The 18,490-nt window shown below is 38.9% G+C and overlaps 1 protein-coding gene across 1 annotated transcript in view; it reads right to left on the bottom strand.

The window, feature by feature from the left end:
• Nucleotides 1-6,032: 6,032 nt before the first annotated feature.
• The window catches only part of DPH6 (diphthamine biosynthesis 6), a 356,254-nt gene continuing 343,796 nt past the window's right edge, over nucleotides 6,033-18,490 (bottom strand). The window contains exon 15 of the mRNA XM_005299968.5: nucleotides 6,033-6,372. Coding sequence (XP_005300025.2) covers nucleotides 6,257-6,372 — 116 coding nt within the window. The 3' untranslated portion in view covers nucleotides 6,033-6,256. The remainder of the gene's footprint in view (nucleotides 6,373-18,490) is intronic.

Below are 18,490 nucleotides of genomic sequence, written 5' to 3'. Positions count from 1 at the left end.
AAATGCTTGCAAAAGACTTCAGATTGTACACAATGTATTTCACAATCCTTTAGCGTTAAATAATACAACTACAAAGATAAACAGCAATGAGACAGCAAACTTAGGTTGGACAGTCAAAGGTAAAAAATGGTTTGAAGAGATTTCAAATAGCATAGAGAGTCAAAGGGCTCATGAAACAAGAAGGCTGCTCCTGGTTGAATGAGCTGCAGAGAAGAAGGCTCTCTTGTCTGTCAGTAATCAGATTTTTTGATGGGAAGGAACCAGTGCCTGAAGAGAAGAGGTAGGCTGGAGGAAGTCAGTCTATGGAAGTTTTAGAAAAGGAAGGTGAGAAGTTTTGAATGTGATCCCAAAATAAATGAGATTCCAGCAATGAGCAGCAATCAGGAAAATGTCAGGAAAGTTCAGACAGATAGGTATCAAAAGAGAAAAGACAGTAGTAGGAGGATCAACAATGGGCAAAATCTACCCATGAATTAATTATACAAAAGATGAAGCCAGAAATCAAGAGCAGTGAGTCACTGGTAAAAGGGCACTTGCATGAAACAGAAGGGTGCAGTTCTCAGGTACCCCGTCTGGCTTTTAAAATTAAATCTTAAAATATGTCAAAAATATTCAGTGTTCAGATGAGAGAAAGTTGAAAAAAAAAAGCCTTCAAGATCTCAAGTCTGTATTTTGAATGCTTGGCTAATACATCAACACTGGCTGGCCTGCCAAAAATATTAAAATACAAGTAAAGACATCATAAATTAGTAAATTGTCAAGTGTTCTTAATATGTATTCCTGGTGCCAGACATACTTATAATAGTAAAAACAGGTTACCAAAAAAGGCTAAAATATTAGTGCCAGCTACTAGTCAGAGAGATCAGAATAGTTTCATTTTCACACACAGAATAAGTTGGATCTGTAGAAGTCAACGCTTTCTGAAAGAAGCGATGATGATTTAACTTTGGACACACAAAAAGTTTCTCTGTTTAGGATTTCAGTGTTCATTTGGAGAACTTTATACCATACAGTACAAATCTTCCATTAAATCAATGCATTCATTTATTTGAAATACAAGTTGTATTCAGTCACTGTATTTTGATAGAGTACAATATTGCACATAGGCAGGAGATAATGGATTGAACAGAATGTCCTTGAAGGAGAATATTTGCTTCAGATCACCTCTCTTATACCCAGGAGATATTCTGCTTTCAATGCTTGCAAGACTTCTGAAAGCTGTGGGGGAAAGATGCACCAATGCTATGTGGTGTAACAAATCAGCTCTTGAATCACCTAACTATAAAATCTGAAAGGAAAAATATTAAATAATCTCTGCTTAAAATATCTCAATGTCATCCTTTAACCTATTTAGGAAGATCAGCTCTGATGGCTTTATGGAAGCCCAACCATGTGTACTGTACAAGCTTAATGGGATTGTAGCCATCCGGCTTTTGAAATGAGTGAAACACAAAGTTATTAAATCAGTTTTTCTCCTGCAGTCCCACTTGGTCATTTCCATTAAGCTTATTTCTGTGCAATTAAAGAAATAGGTATGCAGATTGTTCTTAAAAGAGGCAGAAGACAAAGTTCACTGACATCCAACTCTGTAACCAATACAAGAAATAGATCTCACCTATTTTTTTAAAAAAATCTCATAGTATATTTTGAGCTCTTGGTACAGAATAAAAGGGAGACAGCAGAACTTAAGTCTCTGGGTTACATTTAAAAAAAAAATCATTTCCCACAGCTTTCTTGTTGGACTGAAATGTATCTTCCCCACATTTGTGTTTTCAGTGCTGAAATCTTCATCAACGTACCTTTCGTATAAATCGTACGTATAAACATGAATAAATCGTAAATTTTCCTAGGGGGTTTAATAAAAAATCAAAAAACCAGAAGAATTTGTGTGCATGTGTGTGTTTACAGAAAAAACCAAAGCTCTCAAAACCAATATCTTACCTCAGCATATGTATTTACACACCCAAGATCAAAACCTGTCTAGGTAAACTCTACAGCACTGTCAATCATATGGTAAAAGTTACATTTATACATTTCAGATATTAGCGTCCTTTTTCCTCTCCCACTCCTGCTCTCTCTGTCAGCCCCCCTGCCCCCTCAGCTAACACTCTTTGGTTACAAAGAGACTGAAGAAGAGCTCTGTGAAACTTCCCATTCACAGCAGGGCCAGGTAGTTATGCTGAAAGTACCAAAGCATACAGCAGATAAAAAGGTGTTAAGACATTTCCTTCTGTTATTAATGTCATAGGTCTCTATATGAAGCAGCATTTTAACTTGCGTTTCAATATTTAACAAATTACCTTGTTCATATTTAAAGCTCAGCAAACCCAGCTTCTAACCTCAGTTACTCGCATTACAGCGAGGAGGTATGAAGCCTTTCAAGTCAGCACCAAAAGACACTATTTCTCCCTCCCACCCCCCAGCTATTCACAGAGAAAATATTTTAAAGCTCTTCTAGCTGTTTCAAGAAAAGGAACGAATTCCTGGCTGGAAGCATTTCTTGGACCAATGCATTGCTTCACCACTTTTCAGCACCTACACAAATTATCAACCCACTTTGGGGGGAAGGAAGGGGGGGCTAGTTTGAGGCTTGAAATCTTGACATCAGACAAGCGCGACATTTTTGAGAACAAGTATCCTGTCAGCTGAGTATATATTGTATCATTCACTGTAGTACAAATGCTAGGATAAAGTGCATTTGAATGCCTTTTCTAAGGTCAGTATGAACAGATTAATGAGATATGGTACAGAGATGGGCAAATTCATACCTCTTCTCTGGTGCCACGTCTCTTTTTGTGTAAAGCTAAAAGCACTCATCCTCACTTGAAAGCTTTGTCTCCATCTCCTCTCCCACTGGTCCCCACCTTGTGCCTTGTCGTCTGGCCACTCTTCACATTGCAACTAATAAAATGCGTGTATTTTAAAAGCTAGGAAAATAAACATGCTCATTGAAGCTGAATATGGTGAGTGCTTGTCTGGCTGGCCAGGAGAAAGGGGTGCGGGGATATTGCCCTTTCCTTGGACACCTCTGCAACTGGGTGGCAGAAAGGTTCACCTGGATGGAGCAGGGAGGAACGGGGAGAAACTTAAGTGGCTGGACCAGGTGAGGGAGAGTCCCCTTCAGGAGGAGGGGTGTAGTTCCAGAGAAGCCCTCTCTCATCGCAATTGGGCTAGGAACACCTAATGGTCCCTATTTCGTATATTGCCCTGTTCATCTTTAGTGCTGAAAGTGCTTCATAATATTTTAAGGTATTTATTCTCACCACTGCCCAGTGAGGTAGGGAAACATTATAACTCCTGTTTAACAGATGGGGAACTGAGGCACAGAAAGGCTAATGACTTGGTCATAAAGGAAGTCCATAGCAGATAGGGAATTGAATTTTGGGTCTTTAAAAGAATCAACCTTTGGGGGAAAAATGGACTGGAGGCACTGACTGAAAGAGGGGGAAGGAGTGAGCTTCACCAAGAGGCTGCTACCCTTCTGTCTCCTGGGAGTCCAGGATCCACTGTGAAACTGTTAGGCCTTCATTGTCCTGATCCTGACACACGTCCTGACCACACTGGCCTAAGAGCGGGACGCAGATGACATTGTCACCTCCACCAGTTTTGGCTAAATCCCAACCACCACGTTGTTGTCATCCCCATCTCATGTATGTTCTTTTCTTTCCCCATCTTATTTCTTCTCTTTCCTATCCCTATCCTTTTGCCTTCTGTCAAATAAGAGTCTGGCTTAGCTGGCCAAGACTGCATAATTTGCAACGCTGCCCTAAGCCTGTGACCACAGAAGTAGATAAAAGCTATGCCCTAAACAGCCGGACCCTGGTACAAGCTAGCCAGGTCTTGGAGTGCTCAGTAAAACTGTGTGGCATGATTCTGTTTTGCAGTGAGGTGCAAATCACAGGTGCAAGTCAGAGTCAACACAAGAGATGGAAGCTGCATTTTCCATCTTTGCTGTTCTTTTTTCTCTCCCCTTTTGTGTGTGTTTGTCTTGTTTTGTCTTCGAGAATATGGGCTCAGACTTGAACAGCAGCAGCAGCAATAACAACAGCTCCAGCTCATCCAAATAAATTTTTCTCTTCCTGTCCCACCCCATCTCCAAAAGGGCAGTTTTTTACCATCTTTAACACTATCTAAACAACCACCAAACAAGGGGTTTCCTTCTAAAAACTCTCCAGCTAAAGGAAAGGGAACAAGGGATATTGTTAAAAAGAAAGCCTTACTTAATATTTCACTTTTCAAATGCTTCGACTGTTTCTCCTTTTTTTTTTGTTTATATCCTCAATAAAAGGTTAAAAGCTTTTAAATGGTGTGTTTGAACTAAGCAGGCTGAGATCTGTGCATACTAAACCCCAAACCTTCTTGAAAACTGTTTAATGTTGGACAGTTTCAGGGTCATGTTAACACCTTTGAGTCTTTGGGCCAATTTATTCCATCAACATTATTATAACAGGTCTTAGGCTAATCAAAAAATGACACTGACTATTCCTAAATGAATGTGTTGATAATAGCACCTCCCTGATACCAGACTCTTTCCCATTTTCTCAGGTAATGAATCAGGAATAAGAATCTTAAGTTAAATCTGTCTAAGCATCTGTATTGTATAATGGTATGTAACTACCTCGGTGTCTTCCCCCTTCTTTCAAAAGTGTTTGAATGAAAACAAACTAATAATTGACCAACAAACATTTTACACATTATGAATTTAAACAAAAAATTACCCCAATTAGTAGAAAAAGCTTCAGGATGAGTTTTTAATTATTAGAGAGAATAGCTGTGATGAAAACAACCCTCACTTAACACTGTGGCTACTGTACTGTATTTTCTTGTGTGGTGATAAGGAATAACGACAAGTCTGACTCCCAAATCACAATTAGCACAGTATATCAGATATACAAGGCAAGAGGATACCGAGGAAGATCCTCTTATTTTTAGTCACTAGCTCTGTATCAGCTGCCAAATACATAACTGGAAATGGGAAGAAAATGAAGCCATAAGGCCAAAATCTCTTCTCAGTCACAGCAGTGTAAATTCAATTGACTTCGGTGGAGTTATTTCAGACTGACACTGGTGGAACTGAGAGCCAACTGGAGCCCTTGTATGTGTAGTTCCTCCAGGAATGATTACATGCCTGATTGTGAATCAGATTGTATTTTCTTAAAAAAATAATCTTCCAAGTGTAACATTAGGGAGGGAATTCATGAATGTGTAACATGGAGATAAGAACATCACTCTTTCCCCAAGGTTTAGTTTTACAGGGTTTGCCTGAGGATGGGCTTTCTCTATAGTGCCTTGGAGACTCCAGCTAAATCAAGAAGGCTATCTGTACTATACTGACCCTTAAACTCATTGAGGATGAAATTCTAGCCCCTTTGAATTCAATGGGAGTTTTGTCACTGACTTCAACGAGGCTGGGATTTCACCTTTAGAGTTTGATCCCACTTCACCAAAGGCAAAATTCCCACTGACTTTACAGGGAGCTAGTTCGGGTCCTTAGGGAATACCAGTAGTTCTGTAATGAGAGCTCTACAATGGATAGAAAGTATAAAAATACTCTGTACTGTTTCTGGAAAACAGGTGGCAAATGCTGTGTTCTTTGACAATGAGAATTTGAATAACTGTGAAAAAACGGAGACTGTGACCCCTGTTATTCAGATTGATTAAATGTGTGTTATGACTACTCAGGTGAATAACTGTTCACCAGCATTGGAAAGGGGGATCACAATCTGGCCAGGAGTAAGAAATTCAGGAGCTGGTCTGAAGTCAGTGTATCCAGTGCAAAATTAATGTAAGAAATCTCCAAGATTGTATAGACTCATAGACTTTAAGGTCAGAAGGGACCATTATGATCATCTGGTCTGACCTCCCGCATGATGCAGGAGCTCATGTACTGATCCTCCAAACAACGGCTGAAGATGACAACTGGTCTAGTGTGCCCAAGCCTTAGGATTCCAGAGTTATTACCATCTCCTGTGAGCTGCTTGTGTTATTAGATGCAAGAAAACACTTTAGATCTGAGAAAAAACAGGACAGTATTTTGAACCAAAATCTTTATTTTTCCTTCAAAGGCGGAATGTGTCATTTATCGTCAGGCACTGTCCATAGAAATATTAACATTTTAAGACAGGCTTGGCCCAAATCAAGCAATGTACACCTTGATGTTTAATGAAAATATTCAACATAATCACGATCAACTCTTCTCTTCACTCTCTTCTGGGTGGAATACATGCTTTGATATCAACTGATCACTTATAAATGATTAGCTCAGCCAGCATGCTACATGAATAACTTCCTTTTCAGGTAAATCCACTACAGGTACCAGAATCAGAGCTGGAGTCTTCTCCCTCAACTGATCTTCTAGGTAATCTTGCAGTCCTAAAACAGGAACAAAATGAATGATGAATACCTTCTGGTTTTTGTGTTATAGTCATTAAACAAATGCATTTTATACTGTAAGAGGTGTGTTGTCTTAAAAATGACTTACATATACATTTAAAAAAATCACTAATTTGTAGGATTTTTAATATCATAGAATCATAGACTATCAGGTTGGAAGGGACCTCAGGAGGTCATCTAGTCCAACCCCCTGCTCAAAGCAGGACCAATCCCCAACTAAATCATCCCAGCCAAAGCTTTGTCAATATCCCAAATAGCAAAGGTAACAGAGGTACTCAGCAATTTACCAAGTTTCAATTTACCCTTACCTAATTTGTGACTTGGGATGGTAATATGGGAGTAAGTTTAAATTCAGTTACTGTATGTTCTGAATGTCTCTTTTACTCTTCATATTTGAATATTCAGCACATAGCTCTCTACAGCTACCAGGTCAAATTCTGTTCCTTGCTGCACTTGTAGAACCCCACTGTGATAAATGTTGCACTGATGTATCCTGGAAGAAACGTGCCCCACTGATTTTTTTTAAAGTGTTTGCAAGTCACATTTAAAATCAACAGAAATACTGTATACTCTTACTGCTATCAAATCATAGAAATGTAACAAATTACATTAGATATTTTGCATCTCCTTATGGAACTGTCCTATAAAATGTAATGGGGGTAAAGCCTCTAAAAGTCCAGAGAAGAGCAACAAATATGATTAGGAGTCCGGAGTTAATGATTTATGAAAAGATTAAAACAACTAAACACAGAATCTGAAGACTAAGAAGGGATGTGCCAACAGTCTACAAAAGTTTAAAGGGTACAAACATTGTGGAGGGAGTGGAATTCATGTGATGCATAAAGAGAGTGTCTCATTAGAAGGCTAATGGAATGGAATTAAGGAATGGCAAATTTAGGCTGAATATCAAGAACATCACATATAGCTTCGCTAACGAAGTGGCAGAAGCCCCGTCACATAGCACTTTTAAAACTTGATTGGAAAAGTGCTAAAAATTATATTGAAGGAACTGAATCTGGGCTGCAGGGTTTAGGTTTTAATAGGTCTTTTCTGTCTTTAACGTCTGTGATTCTACCGACACTTCACAACACTAAAAATTCTTGACTAGATAAACAGTGTAAAGAGGGCAGAACTTAAAAGGTTTATGGTTTTTCCCACTGAATGTGAGGCTGTGAATATATAGTTCAATCAAAGTGTTAACATGTACTTGGTGAAATTCTGGCCCAACTGAAATCAATACAAGTGTTGCCACTGATTTCGGTGGAGTCAGGATTTCACCTACTGTTTCTACTGAACAGCAACAGAAGGAATACATCTGAATATCTTGTAACAGGGATGTTACTATATAGATGTTGCAACCAGAGGGACAGACTAAGACTACTAAAATGCTGCTGTGTTATTTTGCATTGAAAATTGTTGACATTAGAGATGAACGTTGACAGAGGTGAACCTAAGATCAATATTCACCGGAGGGTCAAAGGACTTCATGTTCTGTGTAATAAGCAACTCAATCTATGTATCACTGCGATTCAGTAGTGACACACTGATTAAGGGTCAGATGGCATTTCTATTCCAAACTCTGATTTTTGGAACTTGATTTTCCAAACTTCATAGCTATGCTGGCTCAAAAGGCATTGGGTCAAAGTATGCAGAAAGTTGTCAGCTCAATGAAAAAAATAAATTACATTTTAAAATAGGCTATTTTTATTTTATTTTTAGTTTTTAGACAGTCAGAAATCATCCCTTCTGCCACTTTAACTTTTCACAGGTTTGTAGCCCAGTGCTACCACCACAAAAAACATGGGTATCGTTTTCAAAGAGGATATTTGGCAAGGAGGTAGTTCTGATAGCGAACTCAACAATTTTGGTACTTGGAGGCGACCCAAAATATTTACTCTGGAAAACTCTCTGGTGAGTTTTGAGTCAGAAAGGGCCACTTTTTCAAAAGATGACTTTCCTTCTTGTTTGTGCAAATTGCAGTTGCAAAATCTGCACCCACGTTTTTCACCTTCAGTTGAATTATGGGTGAAAATCTGGGTACTTGGACCTCCCACTGTCCTATTACAGGTGAAAATCAGGTATTTAATGGGCAAGTATTCTGTTTTGGATCTGCAGCTCATTTTGTCAGTCTAAAAATGTGGGGGTAAAAATCTGCAAGTGCAAATTTCACTGGCAGTATGGGAGGATGGACCTCTAAAAATAAAAATCAAACTGTAAGCCAAAGTATGGGGGGAGAGGGGCACTGCACTATTAGTGAAATTGCATCAGTTCAAATGGACATAGCTAATTCATTCAAGAATACAAAGACTATATCTTTTATCTGTTATAAATAAAACAATAGTTGATCCTCTAAGTCCTTTTCTCTACTAGTTACACCATTTTAATGATGCAGCACTAATAAAAACAAATCCTTAAGGTTTTCAGCAAGCGATGCTTTAAGATAAATAACTCAAGGTCAGCATTATTTATTATTTTTTATATTAAGTAATTCTTTGCTTAAATGGCTAAGATTTCAAGTAGCTTTTTATCAATGCTGAATATTGAACCAATTGTTCACTTGCATGTCGTTCCTGTAAATAAAAACATGGGGAATGGCTGCCGATGGTGGTGGTGTGTGTATATGGAGGGATTGGGCATGTGTATTTGGGTGGGGTTGGAGGAGGGGGCTATGAGGAATAAATATACTTCATTGATGATCTATGCTAGTCCAAACTGTCTCTTTAATGTGCCCTGCACCAGATTTTTCAAGTCTGATAGAAAATTTAGTGATTTATTTCAAACGGCAGTAAACAAGCAGTTATTAAAGTGATAAATACTGTATTTTCATTTTCAGTCACATGTAACTCTTCCCATTTCTACTTGGTGTTACCCCAATGCAGATGAGAGCGTAACTCTATGGGTGCTCTCCACACCCACTGTGCTCAACAAGAATTGAGGCATGGGCCCCAGACTGTCACCAGAAATTTTTCTACTTAAATCAGGAACAACTGAGGGACACATGAAAACACAAAGGAAGGTGGACACAACTGGAAATTGAAATAAAATTGCCTCAAACCAACAAAGAAATCAACCAGTGCTATTTGTTCTTATTGTCCTTTCTGTAACAACAGGAGATAATTCAGATCAATAGTGCAGTGACTTTTCATACTGACCTAATACCCTTCACATTTTACCATGGCACTTTCCAACATTATAAGTTATTGCTTTTAAAGGTGGTCTTCATGCTAAACTGCTCCATGAATGCAACAGCATCCTTTTATGGAATCAGTCTAACCTTTACAAAAATAGTCTTTACACCTGCGCTACAGTTGACTTTAGTAAGACCCTCAGATCCTCTTCTGCAGTTCTTACTTGTATGAGCTGAAGTCAATGAGACTGCTCACATGGGCAATGCTTGCAAAACCAGGGCCATTATCCTGATACTTGTAGTGGTAAGCACTCTCCACCAGCTCATTATGGGAGAGAACTAGCCTGCGTTGAAATGGAAAATGGTAGCAGAAAGAGCATGTGTTTCACCCAGAACATAACAATCTATTTGATGTTACAACTACACTTTTCCTTCACTTTGTAATCAAAAAGATATTGTTACATCACTTAGTTCAGGTCTTTAAATCCCTGAGCTAATAAAGCTCCATTGCTTCAGCTGTATGGATTTGACTTGAAGCATGTACTTCGAAGAGAAGCCTCAGAGGGGATCAGGTTCCTAACAGTTGACTATGAGTTCCAGTCCCACAAGATGTACCCCTGGTGCGCAGGGCACTTAACCCTTCGACCAGTACCAACATGACTATTCAAAAATTATTGATGTCCCTAAATCCCTGGCAGATTGCAGACAGTTCTTGTCTCCCTTGAAGCCAAAGCATATGGCCACTAATGGGATGGATTAAAAAAAAATACATACACACATTCAGTCTTCGCCACATGAATGTAAAGCCACAGAAATGGTAGAAGGTGATTGAACTGGACTGAACACTGTTAAATACATGATTAGCCTCTTGTTATGGATCATTTCCATTGATCTATATCTGGTTTCACAGCACAGTTTAATTAAAGCTGTCTGGAACAAGCCTGTTCCCTAAATGATCAGGCAGTGCAATGAAAAGCTGAAACATGAGGAAGCTTGATGCCTTTAAAAAAAGATCCAAGTGACTGTCTTTATGGCTAACAGTAGCAGGGAAGGAAAATACATTTCAGAAAATTAACTGGTTTTACTGCTGTTTTGTACCAGGCCTATGTGCCAGAGAAATCAATTTATTTTTTTTCCAAGTTTGTTCTTAGAATAATACAATGTGTTTTGGGTAAATGCAGAATTTCAAAACAAAATGTGTACAATCTACTTGCTTTATTCTGGCTAAAATCCACTTGCTCAGAATAAGCACTGAGCCTATTAAATAAAAACACCTTGAAAGAAAAATCTGATGAAAAAATAAAAATGAAATAAAAGTAAACTGTTTCCTAAAGGATGATCTGCAGTGATTTTCTCCTGCAAAATTCTAGTTTTCTAAGGAAAAATCTGGACATTTTATATACTTTGATACTTAGCTTTTCATTAGCTCCTTTATTATCTCTTCCTTCACTGTCCTAATGATATTTTTAAAATCAGTCATATTGGACATTCCCCTTGAAAAGTATATGGGCCAGATTTTCAAAAGTGCTAAGCTCCCGACAGCTGGGGGCAGATTTTCAAAAAAGCTTTGCTCCCATTTTGGTACCTAAACAAAGTGTTCAAAAGGACTAAGCACCCTGCAGGTGGATGGAAAATATGGCCATAAATACATTACTATATGTTATTATATTTTTATTTCAGGCTCTTAAAGTTGGGATCATAAGATTTTGCAATCAGGAACTTTGAAACAAATACTAGGAGAAAACAGGATCTGACAATTGCTACACATGCAAAAAGGTGATTTTAGCACAGGCCTGGGTGCCAGTAACTACTGATTTCTTATCCCGATTATAATATCAATTATCCTCGGCCCTTGTGCAAGTCACAAGGTCTCTTTGTCTGGTTCTCATCTGTAACATGAAGCTAATGCTGATTTACTTACCTCTCATGGGAGTTCAGTGGTTAATAATGGTTTGTAAAGCACTGTATATGTGATTATTATTATTAAAACTATAATTTTACATAAAACTGCTTTACATATTTTAATGTGTATATTTGGCACTCATGAGTGGGGCAGGTTTGGCACAGTGGAGGTTTCTAGGTGCTGTGCAAGCTTCTCCATACCGTACAGCTAATGCACTTCAATTCTGAACTTCAACCACCTTGGTGTTCCCTGCCTGGGGCTCTGCTCTAGATCAGAGGCTACCAATCATGCTGAATTGTTACGTGGTTTTCTGATGTGGTGGTAAGTGTGACAAATGTCCACCAGGGATTAGGGTGAGGCTGCAAACTCATTTTTAGTGGGAGCTACACTAAATTAGGATTTAAGAGTAGGATGCCTAAAGTAAAAGCATCAATCCACTTGCCACCTAACTTAAAAATCCAATCTATGTTGTGAAGATTTCACAAGTTGCTTCAAAATTGCTATAATGTTTTTCTACACTAACATTTCATACATGATACATTTTCAGAAGTGTCAGGTCTATTTACAAAAATGCACATGCAAAAAAGTAAAGCTACAACTGCAGATACAGTTACCGTGATTATATGTGGAAATGGGTCTGTATCAGTACAAATAGCCGGGCAGATGCCAAAATAGCCATTTAGAGATGCATCTGTCTGTTTTCATGAGTGCAAATATGTAGCCCTTAATATTGTGCCTTTGAAAAATTGTCTCATCACATTTTTATTTATTTCTTGTCTATGGACCCATCCCACTTGTGTGGATCCTTGCTGCTACAAAGTTTTACCTGTTAAACCTGTTTCAGATGATGATCTCCTTTTCACATAATCATATGGCAGATGAGAATCATTTGGACAGGAAGGACCAGGGCAAATTCTCAGAGCTGCTGCACTAGTGATTCAACTTATTACCAGTTCAAAAGGATTGTCTCTATTTCTGTTTGTAAACACTGCGCCTGATGGGGCCACAATTGTCACTGTGCCTTTTTTGGGCACTACCAAAATGCACATATTTATTATTATATCGGACCATAAGGGCTTTATGCAGAGAAGGGGAGGTGGCACAGAGAGACAAATGACTCCCCGTCCTCCAAAATGTCCACTGAATAGCTGAGGATTTCATCCTACCCACCCTGCATGGGCTCCATATCCATCCACAAAACAGTGGGGTGGGACAAGGGCCAACATCAGAGGGCATCACTGCCCTCCAGCGCTGAAGGACCTTAAAGGTGGCCTCCAGTCTGACCAACTTCCTTTCCGTTCTGCTGAGATGGGGGCAGGTGGGAAGGGGGCATGCTCAAGGATGGGGCGGGTGTGAACATTTACAAGAATCTTGCTTTCCTAGAGCTGAGTCACTTGGCTGAGAAAGTGGAATTTTTTGTAGCTTATAAATTTTTCAGCATCTTAAAGACATTGAACAGAAAAAAAGTTATTTTTAGAGTTGGTTCAATTGTGGGCCTGTCAGCTTTGGCAATGCATCTCTTTTATCAGGCCGCCAAATTAATTTGTTTTGTTTTTTAGAGTAAAGTTTGCTTAAAGACCAGTTTCTGAGAAGTTACTGACTGGGGGTGTTAATTAGTGCTTTGCAGACTCTGCAGGGTTTGGTTTATGATCATTTTCACTTATTCAACCCTGTAATTCAAGTCACAAGGGGATGGGAGGGAACCAACCCCGTTCTGTTCATTTGAAGGTTTGATTGTGACTAACTCAAACCTCTGAGAGAATCTCTCTTCCCTCCCTCCTCCTTTGGGGCCCTAGCTCTGTCCCTCTTCCAGACAAAATTAGTAATAGCACTTACACTTATGTAGAGTTGTACAATTTCAATGTTATGCACCAAGATATATCCTAAGAACATCCTCTGATGATGTTTTCAGAGGCAGTGGTCCTTATCCATAGATCTTAAAGAGGGTGCCATGTAGAAGCTTCTCTCCTCTTGTATTTTTGTGGGGGTGTGGTGGTATAACTGTAAGACCAGGCCACTGCCCTGCCCCTTCTAGGGAGGAGTGGGTCAGCAAGTGACCTGAGCCCACCCTCAAGGGCAGGAGGGAAAGGAAACACTTTTCCATTCCTGCTGCTGCCACACTAAACACAAGACCACACAGTAGTGTGAGGCACAGGAAGCAGAAATGCTGAAAGAGACAAACAAGGAGAGGAATAACATAGGATAGTACAGGGTGTGCATAAAAGTTGGAGAAATGGGATGAAATAAGTGAAAGGATGTGAATATCAAGAAAAACATCCTGACAATGAGATCTACTAGTATGTGGAGGAAGAAACCAAGTCACATGGGACATTTAAAATTAGAGTTGACAAAGTACTGAATGATATACTATAGAGAACGTTCCTACATTGGCGGAGGATTAGACTAGTTGACTTAACAGGTCTTTGCCGTCTCTAATTCCTATGATAGACTGGCTTGAGAAAGAGAATGAGGCTGGCTGTAGGAGGAAGAGCTTGAATGGAGTTCTATGAATTCCTCTGCTGTCTGATATCCTCTCCCCAAGTACACGGACATTGAGATTTGATAGGAATGTTTCACAAAGTTCTAATATCAATGTGCTAGATGCACTTACAGTGCTGTAGGAGTAAGAAAATCAAGCAAGATAACCAAAATGACACATTTTTCATGTAGATATTTCTAACAATTGTAATTAGAATCTCAATAACATTCTTAAGATATTTATGCCCCACGTAGCTCTCTCTGAATATATGTAAAACCATCTTCTGGAATACACACAACTAGTCAAATTAGGTATTTTATCATGCACATCAATGGCAGGTCATGGAAAGAAATGTGACTCTTTTAAAGATAAACAAATGCTTGCTGAGCTCCTCTGCATATTAGTTATGGCTATTTTTTAGTAGACAAAATTAAGTTCTAGCTTTCATAATCATTTTTTTCAAGCTGCTGGCTGTAGTTTAGAAAATAGCACAGCAACAGCATGTAACAGTCTTTGCTGGTATTCTTCGTTGTTCCATATTTAGCATTGTCCTACATAAAGGTACTGTAAATAGTCAGCCTACACAAGGTTAAAAATGTGCACTCCTGTTTAAAATGTCATTAGCCTTCTACACTGAATAAAGAAACACTTAAACATTCTCTTCCAATACTCACAGGAAAGGCTAAATATAATTTCCAGGGGAAAGGAGGAACTGAACTTTAGTGAATATGATTGCTCCGGGAGCACCAGAGCTGAAAAGTGAAAATTTCCATTTTTCTAAAGGCATGACAGAGTACAGAAATCACAAACTTATTTTCTTTGTATACCATCTTCCGGTGGCCTCAAGATCTATATAAGGTTCTCTCTCTTTAACAGAAATATGGTTACTGAGCTTCTAAGCTGTGTTTAGTCTCTGGGGAGGAAAGGGCATAATGCTACCAAGTTGGGATGAGGTATGAATGAAGACAGATTATTACAAACATATACAATAGTAAGGACCGATTTTTAAGTGGGCATCTAAAAACCACTTGCAGTATTTGCACCACTTGTTTGCTCACACAGAAACCTGAATTTGCCTGTGCAGATGGAGCAAGCTGCATTACTCACCACTGGTTCACACACACAACTACCATGCAAATATTGTGGACACATTTTTAGCAGTAAGTTAAAAATCTGACCCCCAAATTATCAAATGAAATAGCACACGTGTAGTGATGACAACACTTGCTTTTTCACCTCTGTGGCTGAGTTACAACTGCTTACCACTGCCCAGAATCTCAGAGCACTGACTGACACGGAAATTACCTGGCACAGATTTGCAAAATCTGGGACAGTTGGCAGTTATGTCCTTTAGGTAAGGGTTGGGGAACATTGGTGGGGCACTGTGTAGGAAGCTCTGCTTGTGCCTGCTGGTAAATCAAGGACTTTTATCTCCAGAGCTGTCAATCTGGCACCTTTCACAAGTGTTAAATTCACTTACATATTTTTTAAAAGAAGCTGTCATGAGACATACTGAAGCAAATATGTCCTTCAGTGGTTACACATGGACTCAGTTGTAACAGTGTTTGTTAAGTGCTTTGACATCCCAGGATGATATGTTCTGTATAAATTCAACATTTGTTGGTTTGTTCATCCACTTTGCTAAGTACTCTCTAAAATCTGTAGTCTTTGGAAACATCAGACTGGAGATAATGTGATCTAAATTGGACCACAAGAGATTCATGTGTAACTCTGGCAAAAAATTACATGCATGTATTTGGTGGTAGACTTTGGCCTGCAAACAACAGAAAAAGTGTCTGAAAAATATTTTGTGGTTCAACAATTAATTATTTTCAATTGTTACAGAGCGGACCATACATGACAAGCTATACAAAGAACACCTTGTATTCTTCAAATTAATAGGTGATAATGTAAAATAATACTGATAAAGCAACACTTTTTAGTTATTATGCCTGAGCCTAAGGTAGTATACATTAGAGCTACATTGATTTACACCATCAAATGACCTGGTCAATTATCTGGATTTCATATTTATATATAGTGCTATGTGAAAGCTAGCGAGGTTATTTCTAGATGTTTACTGTTCTGAAGATTTAAATCAATCTACTGCACTAGAATAAAGAGGATACAATAACAAACCAAATAAAACTACACTGGAACATGTTAAATACATGATTAGGTTGTTGTAGTTATTTTCTATTGATCTAGATCTGGCTTCATGGCACAGTTTAATCAATGTTTTCTGGAAAGGGGAATGGATGGCTCAGGAGATTGGTCCTGGAATACATAGCCTTCCATCAAACCCAGAACCAGGCTGTTAGTGACTGAATTAGTTACTACTGTATCTCATGACTTACATGAAGTAAGTTGGAGGAATCTTGATTAAGTTACTAGTGAGAGTAGGCAAATATTTCCCAAATATTACCAATATTTGAGTTTGGATAAATAGATCAATTACTGTCTGGCACAGCTTGAGCATCTGGGTCCCATCTTGTCCCCCATAATAAAGGAAGAGGAGGCAGACAGAAGAAAAATCTTTAGCTCCCATCTTATGGCCTCCAGCGAGGGGGAGTGAAAATCACTGCACTGGCATCCTCCATGGAAGGAAGGGGAAGAGCAGTGAAGATCTCATACACTTCATCAAAGGGTAGGACAGGAGAAGTCCCTCCCCTGGCTTCCAGTAAAGTGATACCTGTTAGATATATACTTGGGGGAATGGGATAGGGAGAGGTATACAACTGTATCCAAAACCAGCCAAATAACTGGACGTGGCTTGTATTTTTACCAAGTACTGATTGCTGAATTGCCAAATGTTGGGTTGTATTCACATACCTAGCTCCAAATTATTAGTAATATAAATTGTATGACAGTAGTGCCTACAGGCCCCAATCAAGATTGAGGTGCCACTGTGCTAGGCATTGAACAAACACATAGAAAAACTGTCAAATGAGGTAAGACAGAGGGTGGGAGAAAGGAAGTATCATCCCATTGACATATGAGGAACTGAGACACAGAAAGATCTTTTGATTTCCCAAGATAACACAGGAAGTTTGTGGAAAGCCAACAGCTGAACCCACATCTCCTGTCCCCGGCCGGTCCGCTACATAGAAGACCGTCCTTTCTCTCCTGATTGATAACCTATGTGTCATCCTTGCTGACAGTCTCAAGAGAATGGTCAAGGACCTTGAACCTGAACTACCTCAGTTCCAGAGGATTATCTGTTCTATAATCTTATGAGAGCTTAGAAACCCAGTCTGTTCTATAATCTTATGAGAGCTTAGAAACCCAGTATTATTACACCTCTACCCCGATATAACGCTGTTCTTGGGAGCCAAAAAATCTTACCGCATTATAGGTGAAACTGTGTTATATTGAATTTGCTTTGATCCACCGGAGTGCACAGCCCCGCCTCCCCGGAGCACTGCTTTACCACGTTATATCCGAATTCGTGTTATATCGGGTCGCGTTATATCGGGGTAGAGGTGTATATAGCAAATATTAGATTATACAACAAAAGGCTCTACAACTGGAGAAAATGTGTAACAAAAAAGTTAAGAAAAGACAAGCTCCCTATGAAGTTGCAATTATAAAAAAGATTAGCACCATATTGTATGGCTCTCAGTCACCTATTTTTTTAAAAAAAAGCCCTTCTATGAAGAATCTTTTAGCATTATTCAAATTATACTGTCTGGCATAATTTTTACAAACTAGTTTGATTTGTAGCCACATGTATGGCAAAATTAACTACACTATCATAAACAGAATATTCTAAGAATAAATGTTAAAAACTGTCTGGAACTGACCTACTCCCTAAGGGCTCTTTTCAGCACAGAACACAATTTCCACACGTGCTGCTTCTGTGACTCAGCACCAACAAAGACAAAGCAACATCAAACTGTTTCATGACACAGGCCCAACAGAATTACCGGTTCTGGAGGCTTAAGCCACATCTCCACCAATAACTATAAGTGGACGTTAGCTCAAATGGATATTGGATTAATGAAACTAAGAATGCTCAGAAAGAAAACTGATGTGACGTTCTAATCACTTTTAAGAAACATGAAGAGTGAGTGATGGAGAGATGACCTTTATTTTGGCTAGGAAGATTCCCCCACAAACAGAAACTCAAGCCATGAGGCACAATGAAACAAGATTTTGTAATGTTCTTCTACCTACTTTCTGAAAAGATGTGATCTGTGGTACAGTATCTGGTTTTAACAATATAGCAGTACTGCTAGAGGGTACTAAAGTGTCCAATAAGAGATGTCAGTTTCAAAGTAAAGCAAAGATGTCGATGTAACCCTCTCTTTGGTCAGCACTGATACTATATGCCATGGGCCTTAACTTGTCAGTGAACATCAAACCATCTTGTATTACAGAACATGGTAGTGAGAAGGACAATCTACAGAAGGCCCTGAAATCATTTCAGAAAGGGGCTGGGTTCTCCAATGATATTACAATTCCAGTGATCTATCAATACATACAACACAACTTATCTCAGCTGAATTAACTATGATTTTTTAAAAAGTTTCTCTGGGCCCTTAAAGGTTATTTTTGATTGTACTGAGGTAGAGAGAGTCATTGGAAG

Source organism: Chrysemys picta, chromosome 4 (genome assembly GCF_011386835.1).
Source record: "Chrysemys picta bellii isolate R12L10 chromosome 4, ASM1138683v2, whole genome shotgun sequence".
NCBI lineage: Eukaryota > Metazoa > Chordata > Testudines > Emydidae > Chrysemys > Chrysemys picta.
This window is presented reverse-complemented; position numbering and strand designations above follow the sequence as displayed.